Consider the following 15,577-nt stretch of genomic DNA (forward strand, 5'->3'; position numbering starts at 1 on the left):
AATTGCATGCATGGTTGAACATTTTGGTCCAATATCTTGTTGGTCAATACGGAATGTTTTTGTACAGGATATTTTCCTTATTTCTCTTTGAAAATTGAAAATTGAAAATTACGTTATCATGCAAAGTGCTGTTTTGTGAATCTTGCAATCAAGTTAAATTTTCAACCTCAATAGATGGCGGGTCGATGAGGATTCAATTTTCACAATAGTAGTGAAGATTGTATATAGCTTGGTTCCAGATCATTAGATTTAAGACTGAGCTAGATTATCATGACTTATTCTAAACTGATTATCAAAGAATAACATTAATATTACTTCCGATTATGTTTTCATTAGAAAACTTAATGATGATCGAACAGTCATGATATGCAATATAGGTAAGTTTTTGTTTTAAATCTCTAATTAATTATGGCACTGCAAGCAACGCGTTTCACAATTCACTTATATCCGGCTGGGGGTAGTGACTTAAAACTAATTTCCCAACCAAACTAAAACGATTTTTTGTTTGTATCAAAGTATTTAAGAAGATATATTTGGTAACGTGTATCAATTGGTCTAGGTGGTGTAGTTGGTTATCACGTTAGTCTCACACACTAAAGGTCTCCAGTTCGAACCTGGGCTCAGGCATATTTATTTTTCCCATTTTGAATTAGTGAATTTGCATATTTAAGGGGTAGCAACATTAAAATGGGAATGAATGACATGATCGCCGTGGTACTAATCCCTCATTCTCAGTAAAAGCTGGAGCAACAGGACCCAACTAATTTTCACTTCTTCAGGACCGAAAGAATCCAACTCTCCTGTGGAGTGTCTCCAATCCCAGCTTTGAACAAAGTATTGTGTTTTCAAGGTAAAGCTCTGCTCTTTTCATTCAGTTTCTCCAATTCAAAGCTACAGCCTTTGCTCTCTCTCTCTCTCTCTCTCTCTCTCTCTCTCTCTCTCGACTGTAGTAATCAATCAACACGGTTGTGATTGTATGTGGGCATTTTTGACCCACTCAAGAGTTTGGATTCTGTGTCATTGTGAGAAGTTCCGTCTGGCCTTTCATTTCACTGAGAAGTTATTGCCGAAAGATTTGTTTGTTGTTGTTGTTGTCGTCGTCGTCGTCTTTGACATGAATTGGTTTGCCCCAATCTCGACAACGATTGATTGCTGAAGATATAGATGTGTTCTAGGCATATGTAGTTGGTGAGGTGGGTTTAGAGCTGATGTTCAAGAGTCAAAACTGCACAACATCTGGCATCTACGTGTGTTAAAATTGGCATCAACAAGTTTTTGGACAGTATAGACTATATGCAATGAAGATAGCATAAAATGTGAGCCTCAAAAATGAATACCTGCTTGCTGTGTATTCTTAAGGCTAGGTTGAGCATTGTTGTCATATACTTTACGATATCTGTTTTTTTTTTTTGTAAAGCTTTTGTTGATGCAATTTCTGTATGAAGTGCCTTCACCATGTAAGCCCGCCATTTTTTTCTTATGATTTTGATGTGTTCTTATTATTGTTTTCTGATATGGCATAACTACGATTTCCAAGAAATTGAATGATTGCATCTCACATGCTTGCATTTTACATAGAAGGCATATAACTTAGAGGGGGGAACCAACCAAACATTGATTTCCTCAGATAGTTGAAACACTCCGGTGAAACTTGCTAAACCTGCACAATCTGATGTGGGTTTTACAGATAAGAAACTAGTATGCAAGTTCAACTACTTTCACTCCCGAGTCTCATTCTCTCTCCACCCAGGGTCTCCACCAAGCTTCTGGGGTTGAATCCACATTCCAAATCTGGGTTTTGCAATTCGCCTAAAGTGATGTTCAAGTTACCAACAGGTGTAAGAAACCATGGTGGGTTGGTTGGGGTCAGGTGTGAGGTAGCACAACAAGAAATGAGAGATGATGGGTTTTATATGAGGAGGTGTGTGGAGCTTGCTAGAAAAGCTATTGGGCATACTAGCCCCAATCCTATGGTGGGTTGTGTTATTGTCAAGGATGGCAAGGTTGTTGGTGAAGGATTTCACCCTAAAGCCGGCCAACCACATGCTGAGGTAAACACTTAAAAATCTTTTGTTCTTATGCTTGTGTGATTCTTTCTCCAAATGTGTTTAATTCTACGAGAGGTGGTGATGTTTTTTGGAATATGATTAAACTGTTCATTTGGTTCTGAGGAAATACATGACAGCAGCGTTAGTGAATGATAAAAAAGGCATAAGGAGTAATTAGTTTAGTGGCGTGCATAATATCATTAATATGTCAAAGAAGCTTTCTGCTTGAATTTTTTGAAGGATACACTGTAGTTTTTTATGCAGACACAAAAGGTTCCCATTTGAAGTAAGAATTGGGAGAATAAATAGGGAAATGGCAAGAGTATTACTTTCATTTGTAGTTCCTGAGTTATCAAGCCAAATATTGTTTTCTATTGTTCTTGAGTTTCATGAATCATGTCAATTTTAGAAGAGCTGTTGAGGGAATTTCAAATGAGGAAGATGAATGTGACAGGTGTTTGCTCTGAGAGATGCTGGAGAATTGGCTGAAAATGCAACAGCCTATGTGAGCTTGGAGCCTTGTAATCACTATGGGAGAACTCCACCATGCACTGAAGCCCTAATCAAAGCCAAAGTTAAAAAGGTCGTTGTCGGAATGGTTGATCCAAATCCAGTTGTAGCTTCAAAGGGGTTGGATAGGTTAAGAGATGCAGGAATCGACGTTATAACAGGTGTAGAAGAGAAATTATGCAAGAGACTAAACGAGGCTTATATACATCATATGCTAACTGGGAATCCATTCGTCACTGTCAGGTAAACTTCCTTTGTTTTAGATTAATTCATATAAAGCAAACAAGATCATTTAGCAAAGAAAATAAAAGAGTGGAAACGATACGTTAATAGTCACATTTTCTTTTACTGATATCTTAATGTTTTGATTCTTGTGCATGTATAATTCATGAGTAGCTGATGCCAAACTGTTTACGATTATCAAATTGTTTGCTCACTAATCTTAGTTCCTTATATTTCATGACAAATATAGATATGTCATAAGCATTTTATCTGAGAGTTTTAGTTTCTTTAACTGCAGATACTCTATCTCAGTGAATGGACACTTCTTAGATCAGCTTGGCAAAGGAGTTGCTGAGCTTGGTGGTTACTACTCTCAATTGTTACAAGAGTATGATGCTATTATACTTTCATCTGCCACAGTAATGGAGAACAACTCTCTTCCAGCATCCCAAGAAGCCGGTGCTAATCAACCTCTCCGGATTATAATAGCCAGTAGTAGTTCTCCAGTCCATATCCCAGGACTGACCATGGAACCGAGCGGAAAGCTAATAATCTTTGCAGACAACAAGACAACAGTAGAACTAGAAAGCGCTCAAACAGGTATTGAAACTGTGGTCTTGGATCAGATAAATATAAATGGTATTACGGAGTACTGCAAATCTCAAGGATTCTGTAGCGTTTTATTGGATTTAAGGGGAAATATAAGTGACTTTGAAAAGGTTCTCCAAGATGGTACTGACCAGAAGATACAAAAACTGGTGATCGAAGTATTGCCCTTCTGGGATCAAGATGGGTGTGATATCCCTATTGCATTGAACAGTCTAAGTAAAAGAGTAGAAGTAATGAATTTGCAGGCTAAAATTTCAAGTCAGCGTGTTGTGCTTGAAGGATACTTGTAAAATGACTGTGAGGACAAATTAAGAGTTGGCTTGAAATCTTTTTTCTGGATAATGGAGAGTAGTTTGTCTTTGGTCTACATTGTAACTTAAGTTTTTACACTAAGAATGACCACTTCTTCCCTTGTTTTCTATTGGAGGCTTATTTTGCTGTATGAAGCGTACATGTTCTGATATAGAAGAAAGAGTATTCATTAGAGAGTGACATCGACTTCGCAATGCAGTTTTGCCTCTTCACTTGTTTATGATAATGCTGATAATGCACAATAGAGCCACTAGTGCTTTACATGTTGGAACCAATCTGCAAGACAATGCTGAAAAAAAAAATTTTACTTGTGGGAATACAAAAACTAAAAAAAAAAGGTAAAGGTAATGAACCTTCAAAAACGGTATTTAGACCTCTTTACTTAGTAAACCTCAATTTTACTTTTATAGATACCTAAAATACTATTTAGACCTCTAAAGTTTTCCTAAAATACTCATTATCTAATTTAATATATCAAATTATACTATTATCTATTAATTTCTTTCATACTCTATTTCAAATTCATTTATTATATACAACTCGAAAAATGCATAATAATCACACAAATTATATTTTCGAATTAATTCGATCACTTTTTCATTTGTTTTCTAAATTCATAATAAATTGGTATATTATATTTTCATTCATTGATAGTAACATCAACGTATATGAAATATTTTAACCTCTAATTAACGAGTTTTGTTCATCAACGTATATGAAATATTCTAACCTCTAATGAACAAATTTTGTTTTTTTAGCTCAAATCGAAGTTTATGAGAAATTCTAAATAGTTATATAGTTTATACATTAAAGCGTTCACATTCAATTTGATGTTTATCAACTACATTAATTTTTTGACCTTTGATATTTATCAAAAATGAAGGTAATCAATTACATTTAATGCAATTTGAGATCCCATTTTGATTTGTTTAGCAATAAATATAAAACATAATTATCTACATTTGTATTTTATAATAGATGTAAAAAATTATTTATATTCTTGTATTTTTATTGTATATATTTTTTAGTAATTTCATATGCATTGACTAGGTCAAAACTATCTAGAAAAAAGATAGAGGTTCAAGTGTCGTTTTAAGAAGTAAGAACTGAAGCTCTCATACATAAAAAAAATCACAAGCTATGTACTCTGCTACGATAATAATCATACTTCGTATTTGGAGGGTTTTAAGAGGGTTTAAGACTTCGGCGCCTCTCTCTCTCTCTCTCGATGTTTTGCTCCTTTCTGAACCAAACCAGCTTTCTATGATTACCCGCCAAATTTTCAACCCTCCAACGATTTGGCAGGCCTTTCCTCACAACCCACACACACGGCTCAAAACTTTATTCTTCCAACCATGCACAACACCTGTTCGACAAAATGCCCCAACCAAATTCCGCCGCAGTTAACCGCTCCATGCTCAACTATATCCACAGAAACCTCCCCGCTGCCGCCCTCGGCGTTTTCGCCAAGCACATCCAACAATGTAGGTCCTCTCTCAGCATTGATGAAGTCACTGTCTCTCTTGCTGTCAAGGCCTGCCAAGGCGACCCCAAACCCGGTTGCCGAATCCACGCCTTTACGGTTTTGTCTGGGTTTATCTCCCATGTTTCAGTGTCAAACTCCTTGATGATTATGTACATTAAAGCCGGGAGGTTCAATAGTGCTGTGTGTATCTTTGAGGGACTGTGTTACACCTATGTTGCACGGATACGGCAGTCAGAGGCGTGTCGCTGTATCCGACACGTCCCGACACGCTGATACGACACGATACGCCTTTTCGCCGTATCGGACACGCCACGTGGCGTATCGGAAAAAGTTGACTTTTTGATATGTTGACCGACACGTTGACCGACACGGCTCCGTTTAAAACCTAAAAATCGCATCGCGTCGTCTCGCAGCCGTTCTGCTTCTCCTTTCTCCTTTCTCCTTTCTCCTTGCGACTCCTCTTCTGGTCAGCACTCAGCAACGAAGCGTCGGTCTCTACTCGGAAACGGAGCTTCTGTCTCTGGTCGGTGACTCCTCTTCAGGTCACGGTGGTGCCTTCTCTAGTCACAGCAGCAGCTTCTCCCTCTCCTTACGACTCCTCTTCTGGTTAGCAACGAAGCTTCTGTCTCTGGTCGGCAACGAAACTTCTGTCTCTGGTCGGTGACTCCTCTTCTAGTGACGGCGGCAGCTTCTCCCTCTCCCTCTCCCTCAGCCTCTGCCTCTGTCGACAGCTCTAGATCTCCCTCTGCCTCTGCCGACAGCTCTGCGTAAGGTAATTCAATTTTTTTAAAAGTTTAGATTAAAATTGGTTTGTGTTTGATCTGGTTGATCATTGAATGGGTGTTGAATTGTTGATTGTTTAACTGTTGATATGATTTTAATGGGTAGTTGGGTAGTGTTTGATAGCTCAACTGGGTACTGGGTAGTGTTTGATAGCTCAATTGGGCAGTGTACTAGTGTTTGATAGCTCAAGTCGAAGTAATGATGATATCACAGTAATTTTTCTTTTAGTCTAGTTTCTGTTTTCTGTTTGCTTTCATATTCTATTTGCCAAAAAAAAAAAATTCAAGTTTCTGTTGTTTTAGAGGGACTAATTCTCTATAGAAATTGTAAAAGCAGCACCTTGACCGTATGAATCGATTGTTTGTCAAATTGTATTCATTTTTTTTCTTGACCGGGTTTACCCTTTATGGGAAATTTGATATTCTTACATGTTGCTTGATTTCCTGTACTGAACAACAGACTGATCGACTGACTTGGTTGCGTTGCATGTAAAGCTTGAATATGGCTGGCCTGGGTTTTAATGATGCAAGCTATCGGAGTTTTCATAAGAGTTTCTCAAACACTAGTACCAAGAAAATGTTGAATGATGATTACAGCGATGCAGGGATGGATAATGGAATGATACTTCACAGGAAATACATATGTAAGAAAGCACTAGCCATACGACATTGTAACGTTATATATTCTAGTTGTGCATCTATATATGTTTCAAATGAACAGAGTTGCAATTTCATTCATAGATTAAGGTTAAAGGCCTTAAGAAAGACTCGGTGTGATATACAATGCACTTGAATTTTGATTGATGGATCCAGAGAAAAATTGAAATTACAGGGTGGGAGCTCTTTCAACATTTCCAGAGATCACAGTAAGTAAGTTGTTGCCAAAAGGATCATTGAGATGCTTTGATAGGTTTTCAACAAGACCTTCTCCAGTGACATAAGCTTGGATGAAGAAACCGAGCATGGAAAAGATTGCAAGTCTACCGTTCTTAATCTCCTTCACCTTTAGAAGTGCAGCCTGGTCGGGGTCTTTTGCGAGCCCCAACGGGTCAAATGGACCACCTGGGTGAAGCTTGTCCTCCAAATCCTACAAAAGCATAACACAACAGTTGAAATTTTGATTGAAGGCTACATATGTAAGTAAGCAATAACAACAGACCAACTTTTTCTGATTGTGATATGATTAGCTTGTACACCGAGATATTTAAGTAATTCAACTAACATTGAAGAGATGCAACATTATGTTCTTGGTTTATACAGTAAAATTGATTAGATAACGATCAACTGTGGTTTAAATGTGTAGGTATTAATGGTCATGGAGATAATGCGGATTTCTTAAGCTATCGATACATTTTTATGACTTTTTGAGAAGTTTAATTTAACTACATTATGAATACTTTGTAGTATGATGTTAAATTATGCACTTTGTCACTTGCATTTTTTGACTATTTAATGTTATTTCTTAAACATTGTTATGCAATTGATAGATTTTACAACTTTATAATAGTATTGTTAATTTATTTTATGTATTAAAAATATATATAAATATTTTTTATTTGCCTGTCGGAGCCGTGTCGAAAGAAGAGTTTTTCAAATTTGCCGTGTCGTGTCGCCGAGGTGAAACTTGTCCTCCAAATCCTACAAAAGCATAACACAACAGTTGAAATTTTGATTGAAGGCTACATATGTAAGTAAGCAATAACAACAGACCAACTTTTTCTGATTGTGATATGATTAGCTTGTACACCGAGATATTTAAGTAATTCAACTAACATTGAAGAGATGCAACATTCTGTTCTTGGTTTATACAGTAAAATTGATTAGATAACGATCAACTGTGGTTTAAATGTGTAGGTATTAATGGTCATGGAGATAATGCGGATTTCTTAAGCTATGGATACATTTTTATGACTTTTTGAGAAGTTTAATTTAACTACATTATGAATACTTTGTAGTATGATGTTAAATTATGCACTTTGTCACTTGCATTTTTGACTATTTGATGTTATTTCTTAAACATTGTTATGCAATTGATAGATTTTATAACTTGATAATAGTATTGTTAATTTATTTTATGTATTAAAAATATATATAACTATTTTTTATTTGCCTGTCGGAGCCGTGTCGAAAGAAGAGTTTTTCAAATTTACCGTGTCGTGTCGCCGTGTCTGTGTCCGTGTCGGTGCAACATAGTGTTACACTGATGTAGTGTCTTGGAATACTGTTCTTTCGGGGTTTCGGACGAGTGAGGGGGCACTGAGTTTTGCTCAAAGGATGCATCCGAATGGGATTGGTCTGGACCCGGTGACGTACTCTACAGTTCTTGCTTTTTGTGGGGAGTATGAGGATTTTGTGTTTGGACTGCAACTGCATTCTCTTGTGTTTAAGGATGGGTTGGATTGTGAGGTTTTTGTTGGGAATGCATTTATTAGCATGTATTCGAGGTGGAGGCGTTTGAGAGAAGCAAGGAATGTGTTTAATGAAATGCGGAAAAGGGATGTGGTTTCGTGGAATGCAACACTATCGGGGGTTACTCTCAAGAGGGTAATCATGGCCTTGAGTCGGTTATACTCTTTGTTGAAATGGTGAGACAAGGAATGAAACTGGATCATGTGTCGTTTACTAGTGCAGTTTCAGTTTGCGGTCATGAGAAGAATTTAAGAATTGGGAGACAGGTACATGGCTTGACAGTGAAATCACGATATGAAAATCATGTTTCAGTTGGGAACGTGTTGACCTTGACCTATGCAAAAAGTGGTGTCACTGAAGATGCAGAGTTGGTGTTTCAGCACATGAAGAATCGCAATGTAATTTCCTGGTCTACAATGATTTCTATGGATGAAGAGAATGCCATCTCTTTATTTAATGAGATGAGATCTGATGGAGTATATCCAAATGATGTTACATTTGTTGGACTAATCCATGCTATATCAACAAGGAAGTTGGTGGAAGAAGGCCTCATGATTCATGGATTTTGCACAAAAATTGGATTTTTGTTGAAGCATAATGTTTGCAATAGCTTTATCACTATGTATGCTAAGTTTGAGTCCATGGATGATTCTCTCAAGGTTTTTGAGGAGTTGGACTTCAGAGAAATCATATCATGGAATGCTTTGATCTCTGGCTATGCTCAGAACAGGCTATGCCAGGATGCACTGGGAACATTCTTGTCAGCAATTGGGGAGTCCACACATTTGGTAGTGTCTTGAGTGCGATTGGCGATGCTCATGACATTTCCCTGAAGTACGGCCAGTGCTGCCACTCCTTTTTGATAAGCTTGGATCAGTCATTGACCCAATTACAGCAGGTGCTCTTCTTGATATGTATGCAAAGCGAGGGAGCATTTGCAAGTCCCAAAGAGTTTTCAGTGAGACTCCTCAGAGAACTCAGTTTGCTTGGACAGCAATAATATCTGCATATGCTGGTCATGGAGACTATGACTCGGTAATCGAGTTGTTTTACCAGATGGATAAAGAAGGGGTAAGATCTGACGCGATCACATTTCTTTCTGTACTAAGCGCATGTAGCTGAAAGGGATCAGTTGAGATGGGGCACCATTTTTTTAATCAATGGTGAATGACTATCAGATTGAACCATCTCCTCAACATTATGCTTGTATGGTGGACATGTTGGGACGAGCAGGAAAGCTGGATGAAGCAGAGAAATTGACAAGTCAGATGTGAGGACAGCCGATTTTTTCTCTGTTGCAAAGCTTGCTTGGGGCTTGCACGATTCATGGGAATGTGGAGATGGCTGAAAGAGTTGCAGATGCTTTAATGCTAATGGAGCCAACTGAATCGGGTTCATATGTGCTGCTGTCTAACTTGGATGCAGAGAAAGGGGACTGGGAAATGGTGGCAAAAATAAGGAAACAGATGAGAGATAGGGGAGTAAGGAAGGAAGTGGGATTTAGTTTGTTGGATAATGGTGATGCTGATGGTTCTTTGTATCTTCACGGGTTTTGTCAGGTGATAGATCTCACCACAGGTCTGAAGAGATAAGTGGAATGGCAAAATTCCTAGGATTAGAAACGAAGTTTTTGAGAGAGAACATGTCTGAGAATGACTTACTGAAACAATTAAGTCAGTGACACACATTCTCAAGTCCCTCATGATGAAAGCTTGTGTTAGTACTTTGTAACATTAATTTTCAAATTCTTGATCTTTTACTCTACGATGGAAGTATCATTGCTACTTGAAAGACAGCCAAAATTATATGATTGATCGGCTACAATGTGGGACTGTTCTAGTGGTCAGACTGTTGTTATAGCTTGTTGAGGAAGGACTGCTCAGACTGCTATGATGAGGTATATCAGGCTTTATACTGGTAGTTTCAGTCACTGTTCTAGTGGTGACTTTTGAGCTTTTCATTATGGTTATTTAGAGGAATCGGTTTCGGTTTGTAGAGAGGTGCCAATGAAGTTCATGGACAATGCAGTGTGTTTAGAATGCGAAGCTAATGGAATCCGAGTCAAATATGTACTGACCATTGATGGGAACGATGGGATTTAGCTCAAGATAGTGTTACAATCTTAAAATGTAAGTGAAAGTCGAAATCATGTGTTCATTCCCTTTTACATTGCATAGTTAGACTCGTATTTTATAATGCAGGAAATATAAGCAATTTTAGCTAAATCGGCCCTGCAATTTTAAACTGCATTATTGATATACTTTTTTTGGTTAATTATTAATGAAATTATTACCACGATTGTAGTTCATCACTTTGCAATAGGTGTTTTATCTTTTTTTGTGAGCCAGTCATCTAGTCGATCTTTTATACCAAGTGTTTAGATTTGTAACAAAATTAACTTGAAAGGAAAACAATAATTGTGTCATTGCTTTTTTATACATGAATTGTTCACTCTCATTGTTCTGCATTGGTTGCATTTTACTATGAGGGGGTCATGGTCATTTCTGTGTAAGTTATTAATCCTCTGAGGTGTTTAACTAGTTAAAAGTGCACACTGATCAATAAGTTGAAGAATCTCACTGTGTAGAGTACTCAAATTTTCTTGCATTTGCATGATATGTTTCTCTGGTTCATGACATTTATCATTTTGTATATTTCTTGTGTCACGTTGTCCCCCAAGAGCTTCAAAATTTGCGGACGCTCTAAAGATCATTAGCTACTTCTAAATTGAGACTCTTTAAAGCAGATGAAATTATTTGAGATTATTAAACTCACGGCAAAATTGTCAAAATACACTATAACTTTGGCTGAAATTGTCAATTTACACCCCGAACTTGCATTTGAGTCAATTTATCTCATGAACTTGGTAAAAAAATTGCTGATTTGCACCATATCCATTAAATTTAACTGTTTCTATTCAATTTTGCATCACATGTCATGCACATGAGGGGTAATGTTGTCATTTTTATTTATATTTTTCTTTTAAAAAAGAAAAATATTCTTTAAAAGGAGTATTATTTTTTTAATCAAATTATTTATTTACATCTTTTTTCTACATACTTAACCATACTTCGAATTATATATTCAACATACTCACTCATTCAAATATAGTGTGTTGTGTAAATATATATATATATATATATATATTTATATATACACATTTATTTTTAATTTTCTATGTATTTATTTATACTTTTATAATATCTTTTAACAAACCATATCACGTAAAATAATAAATATATAAATCAATAATATGTTTCAAAAAAAAATAAAAAAACATAGCAGCAAGTGTTTCTCTTAAGTATTTTTATTAATTTATTTCATTATTAAATTTAAATAAATATATAATGACAATACTACCCCTCAAATCCATGACATGTGACTTAAAATTATATGAAAAATATAAAATTTAACGGATGAGGTGCAAATCAGCAATTATTACCAAGTTTAGGAGGTAAATTGACTCAAATGCAAGTTCGGGGTGCAAACTGACAATTATAACCAAATTTGGGGTGCAAATTGCATTTTGGTCTAAAGTCACTTGTCAAAATTAGTTACATACTGTAATATCCCAGAAATTTATAATTATTTACTAATTACTGTTCACAGATATTTAAATTGCTGATAATCCGATTATATAGTACGAGTGAGAAAACGAAAGTGTTCGATCGATTTATACACAAAAACATTACCGTCACGGGTCTAGAGTTGACTATTTATCTGTTAGCAATCTCAGAAAACTTCATTTATGAAAATCGTAGAGTTCGTCAATACGAATTCGTGAACACGCGGCACACCTAAATCGTAGTTCGTATGAAGAAGTTACGAATCAAAAGGTATTTGGACATTTTTGGAAAATAGTATAAATAGGGGAATTAAAGAGAAAAGGGAGGAGAAAAATAAGAAATTCGGATCAGTACTGTTCATGGGTATTGTTCACCCGAAAACCCAGATTTTGTCCTCCCGAACGGCCGACTTTGGGCCGCCGGATCTTCGCCGTCCAGTCACCAAAGAGCGGCGCACCAGTCCCGTTTGAAATTTTGCTGCGTCTCCTGTCGATTGGTGGCAACGCAACCCGCCATCTCGCCGCCGTTTGGGAGCGGTGAATCCCGAAAGTTCCCCCGAAAGTGCACATTTCGCCGAACTTCACCTCATCGGATCTCCCTCCTCCGATATTGAAGGTCTCATTCAATACTAAAAACCCTCTGAAATATTTAACCCAAATCGTTTTGTGCTAGGAGAATCGAAGAAAAGAAATCTTAGGTTTTAAATTGAGGCTTTTCGGTTTTTATTAAATTGAAGTGTTTAGGCTCAGAATTGGACTTTGTGGTGAACTAGAAAGTTGTTAGGAATGTTATTTAGATTGTGGTGGTGAAATTTAGTGATCATTGGTGGTGATCGGAAAACGGTGGCGTCACATGAACAGTTACTATGAACAGTGGGTTAAGAATAGTGTTTTATGAACAATGTTTAGCTGTAATGAAATCGTCACCTAAGATTTTATGTATCGTTTTCTAAACATTTTATCGTCCTATTAGGTGACTGACGAAACAAGTGAGGGAATCACTTTCGGTGTCGTGGAAGTTCCACACAGGAAATAAGGTGAGTAAACCTCACGTACAATGATCATCATGATCGAAGTAGTGTTATAATTTTTGAATTTAGTTTGTGTTGTTAACATAGTCGTTGCATCACTAGCTTATAAAAATTATTCTGAAAATATGTTTTGGTTTAAATTATGTGAACTTGATCGTCTACGGTTCATGGGTAAGTGAAACGCTATTTTAATAAATGATTTTAAAATGGTTTTAGTGATTATGGACTATGGTGAATGTGAGTAAATCTCACTATGACAAGTCTACCCTTGGCGGTGACTTATATGTTTGAATTATCAAAAAGAGTGAACTGTTACATTTATATAATATAGTGGGTTGTGTATGTGTACGAAAATGGTAAATACGATACATATATATGAGTTGCTATATTATATAATGTTTCGGTTTTATTTGAAATGTGAGATTATAATGTTGTGACTATATTCATATTGTTGTGCAAGAGTCGCTTGGTTGTAGTATAATAATATGTGCAGATTGTTATTGTACGTGGATTTAACATTGAGTCTTGTTAAAACATTTTATGGTCTTCGGACGTTGATGACAATAATCGGAACCAAGCCTTGGTCGGGTGTCGGTTACGAGTTTCAGTTACAACTCTAGTCTGTCTGCCGGTGTACTGCATGAAGGGTATCAGATGGGTTACCTGGGTCTCGTGAGTATCCATATTTTAGAGTAATATTGGGTAACAGATGGGCTGCCCAGTGTCTATCGGTGTACTGCATGAGGGGTAACAGATGAGTACCTGGGTCTCATGAGTACCCATGTTTTAAATGATTTTGGGTAACTAGATGGGTTGCCCAGTGCCTGTCAGTGTATTGCATGAGGGGTAACATAATGGTTGCCTGGATCTCATGAGTATCCATGTTTGAGTGATATTGGGTAAAAGATTGGTTGCCCATTGTTTGTCGGTGTACTGCATGAGGGGTAACAGATGGGTACCTGGGTTTCATGAGTACCTATGTTTTAATTGATTTTGAGTAACCAGATGGGTTGCCGAGTTTCTCATGATTACACATTTTTAAATGATATTAAGTAACAGATGGGTTGCCCAGTGTCACATGAGTACGTTTGTCTTGAAATATTATTTGTCATATTTCATTTATAAGCGATGTATGTTATACTGTTGGTTTATTCATACGGGCTGAAAAACTTACCGGGTTTGTGTTTACAATCGCGGTACACCAATTCGATAGTGTAGAGAATAGTTCTGCAGGTGGGTTTAGCAGATTCAGTTTCGAGGGCTTACTCTGAAGATTTCTTTCTCTGTTTGTTTGTGAGGATTGAGTGAATTTTACATTTCTATTGGTTATAATACTGAGGTATAAACTGTTATGTATTATTCAAGTCGACTGAGTCGTGTTGTGGACTCAGTTTCGATACACTGTTATTATAAGATGATATCAATATATTTGAGATTGTTTTAGAGTTTTCATGGTTTCGAATTCAAATTTTTATCTTTTAAAATTTTAAGACCGTGACACATACCATGATGATTTCATAGAACAAAGGTATACTGGGCAAAGATATGGCCTGCAGTTTTTAAAGGTATGTAAACTGTTTTATCAATTCGAATCCGAGAGCTTATTCCATACACGGGCCGTGTATATACACAGGTTAGAAGTGCAGCCACGCGCCTCTGGTGCTATTGGTAATATTGTTCCATTGGTCTCTATCTTCCTTTCTCATTCGTTTTTAATTAACAATCCTGTCTCATACTTTTAAAACTGAAATTGATAGACCATGTGATAATTCTCCATGAAGTATATGGGTTTGGTACTTTGGTGATCGGGTTTGGTTTGCTTAGAAAAGGAAGCACCACTGTAAGAACATGATCTGAGTTCGATCGACTTTGATGAATTGATTAGAATGAATTGTATGTCAACGAAAAGGCGGCGTTGCGGCGGGATTTGGGTTGGGCTCGATTGATGAAATTAAAAGGAAAATCATATTGGGTGCCAAGATATGAGACTAGGCCTACCTTATACAAGGTTGAATGGCTCGCCGGAGCTCGTAGCTTCGCCGGGAATTCCCGATTGAACATGCTGCTTCAATTTCGGTCTGAACACAAACGTGGGTGAAAGTGTGATCGATAGACATGGTTCTGTAGAAGAAGGAGTAGGATGCTGGTGCTGTTGCATGACGTTAGATCGCCGAACGATGTGAGACGGAGAAGAGCTGGCGATGATGAGCTCGGTGGAGTTTTTTTGGAGAGAGTCTCGCGTTGAGGTGGAAGGAGATAGCCTCACTCGCGCAACAAAAGCTAAACAAGAGTTTGATCTCAAACGAACAAAGTTTTTTCCACGTAGTGAGTTGAACGGCTGAGATGCCCCGTGTATATGGGCAGCCCGTGCACTAAATAAGTTTCGTTCGAATCCCTTGGTTGACATCAGTTTGGCACAGCCTTTGAAATGAGCACTGTAAGCCGTGTCCTTTTGCATCACGGGATTGGATTTGTGACAGGGATTGGATGTAATATGGTCTCTCATGAATTCTCTCTTGTTTACTCCTAGTTAGTTTTACTGCTACCTTTAGTCTTTGGTTAAAGGAATATGAACTGACAATTTCCTTTAACAACCTAAGACA

General features: G+C 37.1%; 2 protein-coding genes and 1 non-coding gene across 3 annotated transcripts; all 3 read left to right on the forward strand.

The window, feature by feature from the left end:
* Positions 1 to 553: 553 nt before the first annotated feature.
* Positions 554 to 627, forward strand: TRNAV-CAC (transfer RNA valine (anticodon CAC)). The gene has a single exon. It is a non-coding gene; the product is annotated as a tRNA-Val (tRNA).
* An 88-nt stretch (positions 628 to 715) lies between these two features.
* On the forward strand, positions 716 to 3,817 carry LOC126801770 (riboflavin biosynthesis protein PYRD, chloroplastic). The gene is made up of 4 exons (XM_050529229.1): positions 716 to 850; positions 1,688 to 2,051; positions 2,503 to 2,801; positions 3,079 to 3,817. The coding sequence occupies exons 2-4, from the start codon at positions 1,701 to 1,703 to the stop codon at positions 3,677 to 3,679; spliced, it is 1,251 nt and encodes a 416-aa protein (XP_050385186.1). The 5' UTR covers positions 716 to 850; positions 1,688 to 1,700; the 3' UTR covers positions 3,680 to 3,817.
* A 1,262-nt stretch (positions 3,818 to 5,079) lies between these two features.
* On the forward strand, positions 5,080 to 10,512 carry LOC126803541 (pentatricopeptide repeat-containing protein At4g32430, mitochondrial-like). The gene is given in 7 exon segments (XM_050531331.1): positions 5,080 to 5,434; positions 8,179 to 8,495; positions 8,498 to 9,155; positions 9,158 to 9,238; positions 9,241 to 9,534; positions 9,537 to 9,929; positions 9,932 to 10,512. Coding segments are annotated over 7 exon segments (2,226 nt in total). The 3' UTR covers positions 10,060 to 10,512.
* Positions 10,513 to 15,577: the final 5,065 nt, after the last annotated feature.

Source organism: Argentina anserina, chromosome 7 (genome assembly GCF_933775445.1).
Source record: "Argentina anserina chromosome 7, drPotAnse1.1, whole genome shotgun sequence".
NCBI lineage: Eukaryota > Viridiplantae > Streptophyta > Magnoliopsida > Rosales > Rosaceae > Argentina > Argentina anserina.

Excerpts from the sequence above, each read along its gene's own strand:
- LOC126801770 (XM_050529229.1), top strand. The coding sequence starts at position 1,701 with ATGCAAGTTCAACTACTTTCACTCCCGAGTCTCATTCTCTCTCCACCC. Across the intron at positions 2,052-2,502 it reads CCGGCCAACCACATGCTGAG|GTGTTTGCTCTGAGAGATGC; the intron begins GTAAACACTTAA and ends TGAATGTGACAG. Across the intron at positions 2,802-3,078 it reads AATCCATTCGTCACTGTCAG|ATACTCTATCTCAGTGAATG; the intron begins GTAAACTTCCTT and ends CTTTAACTGCAG.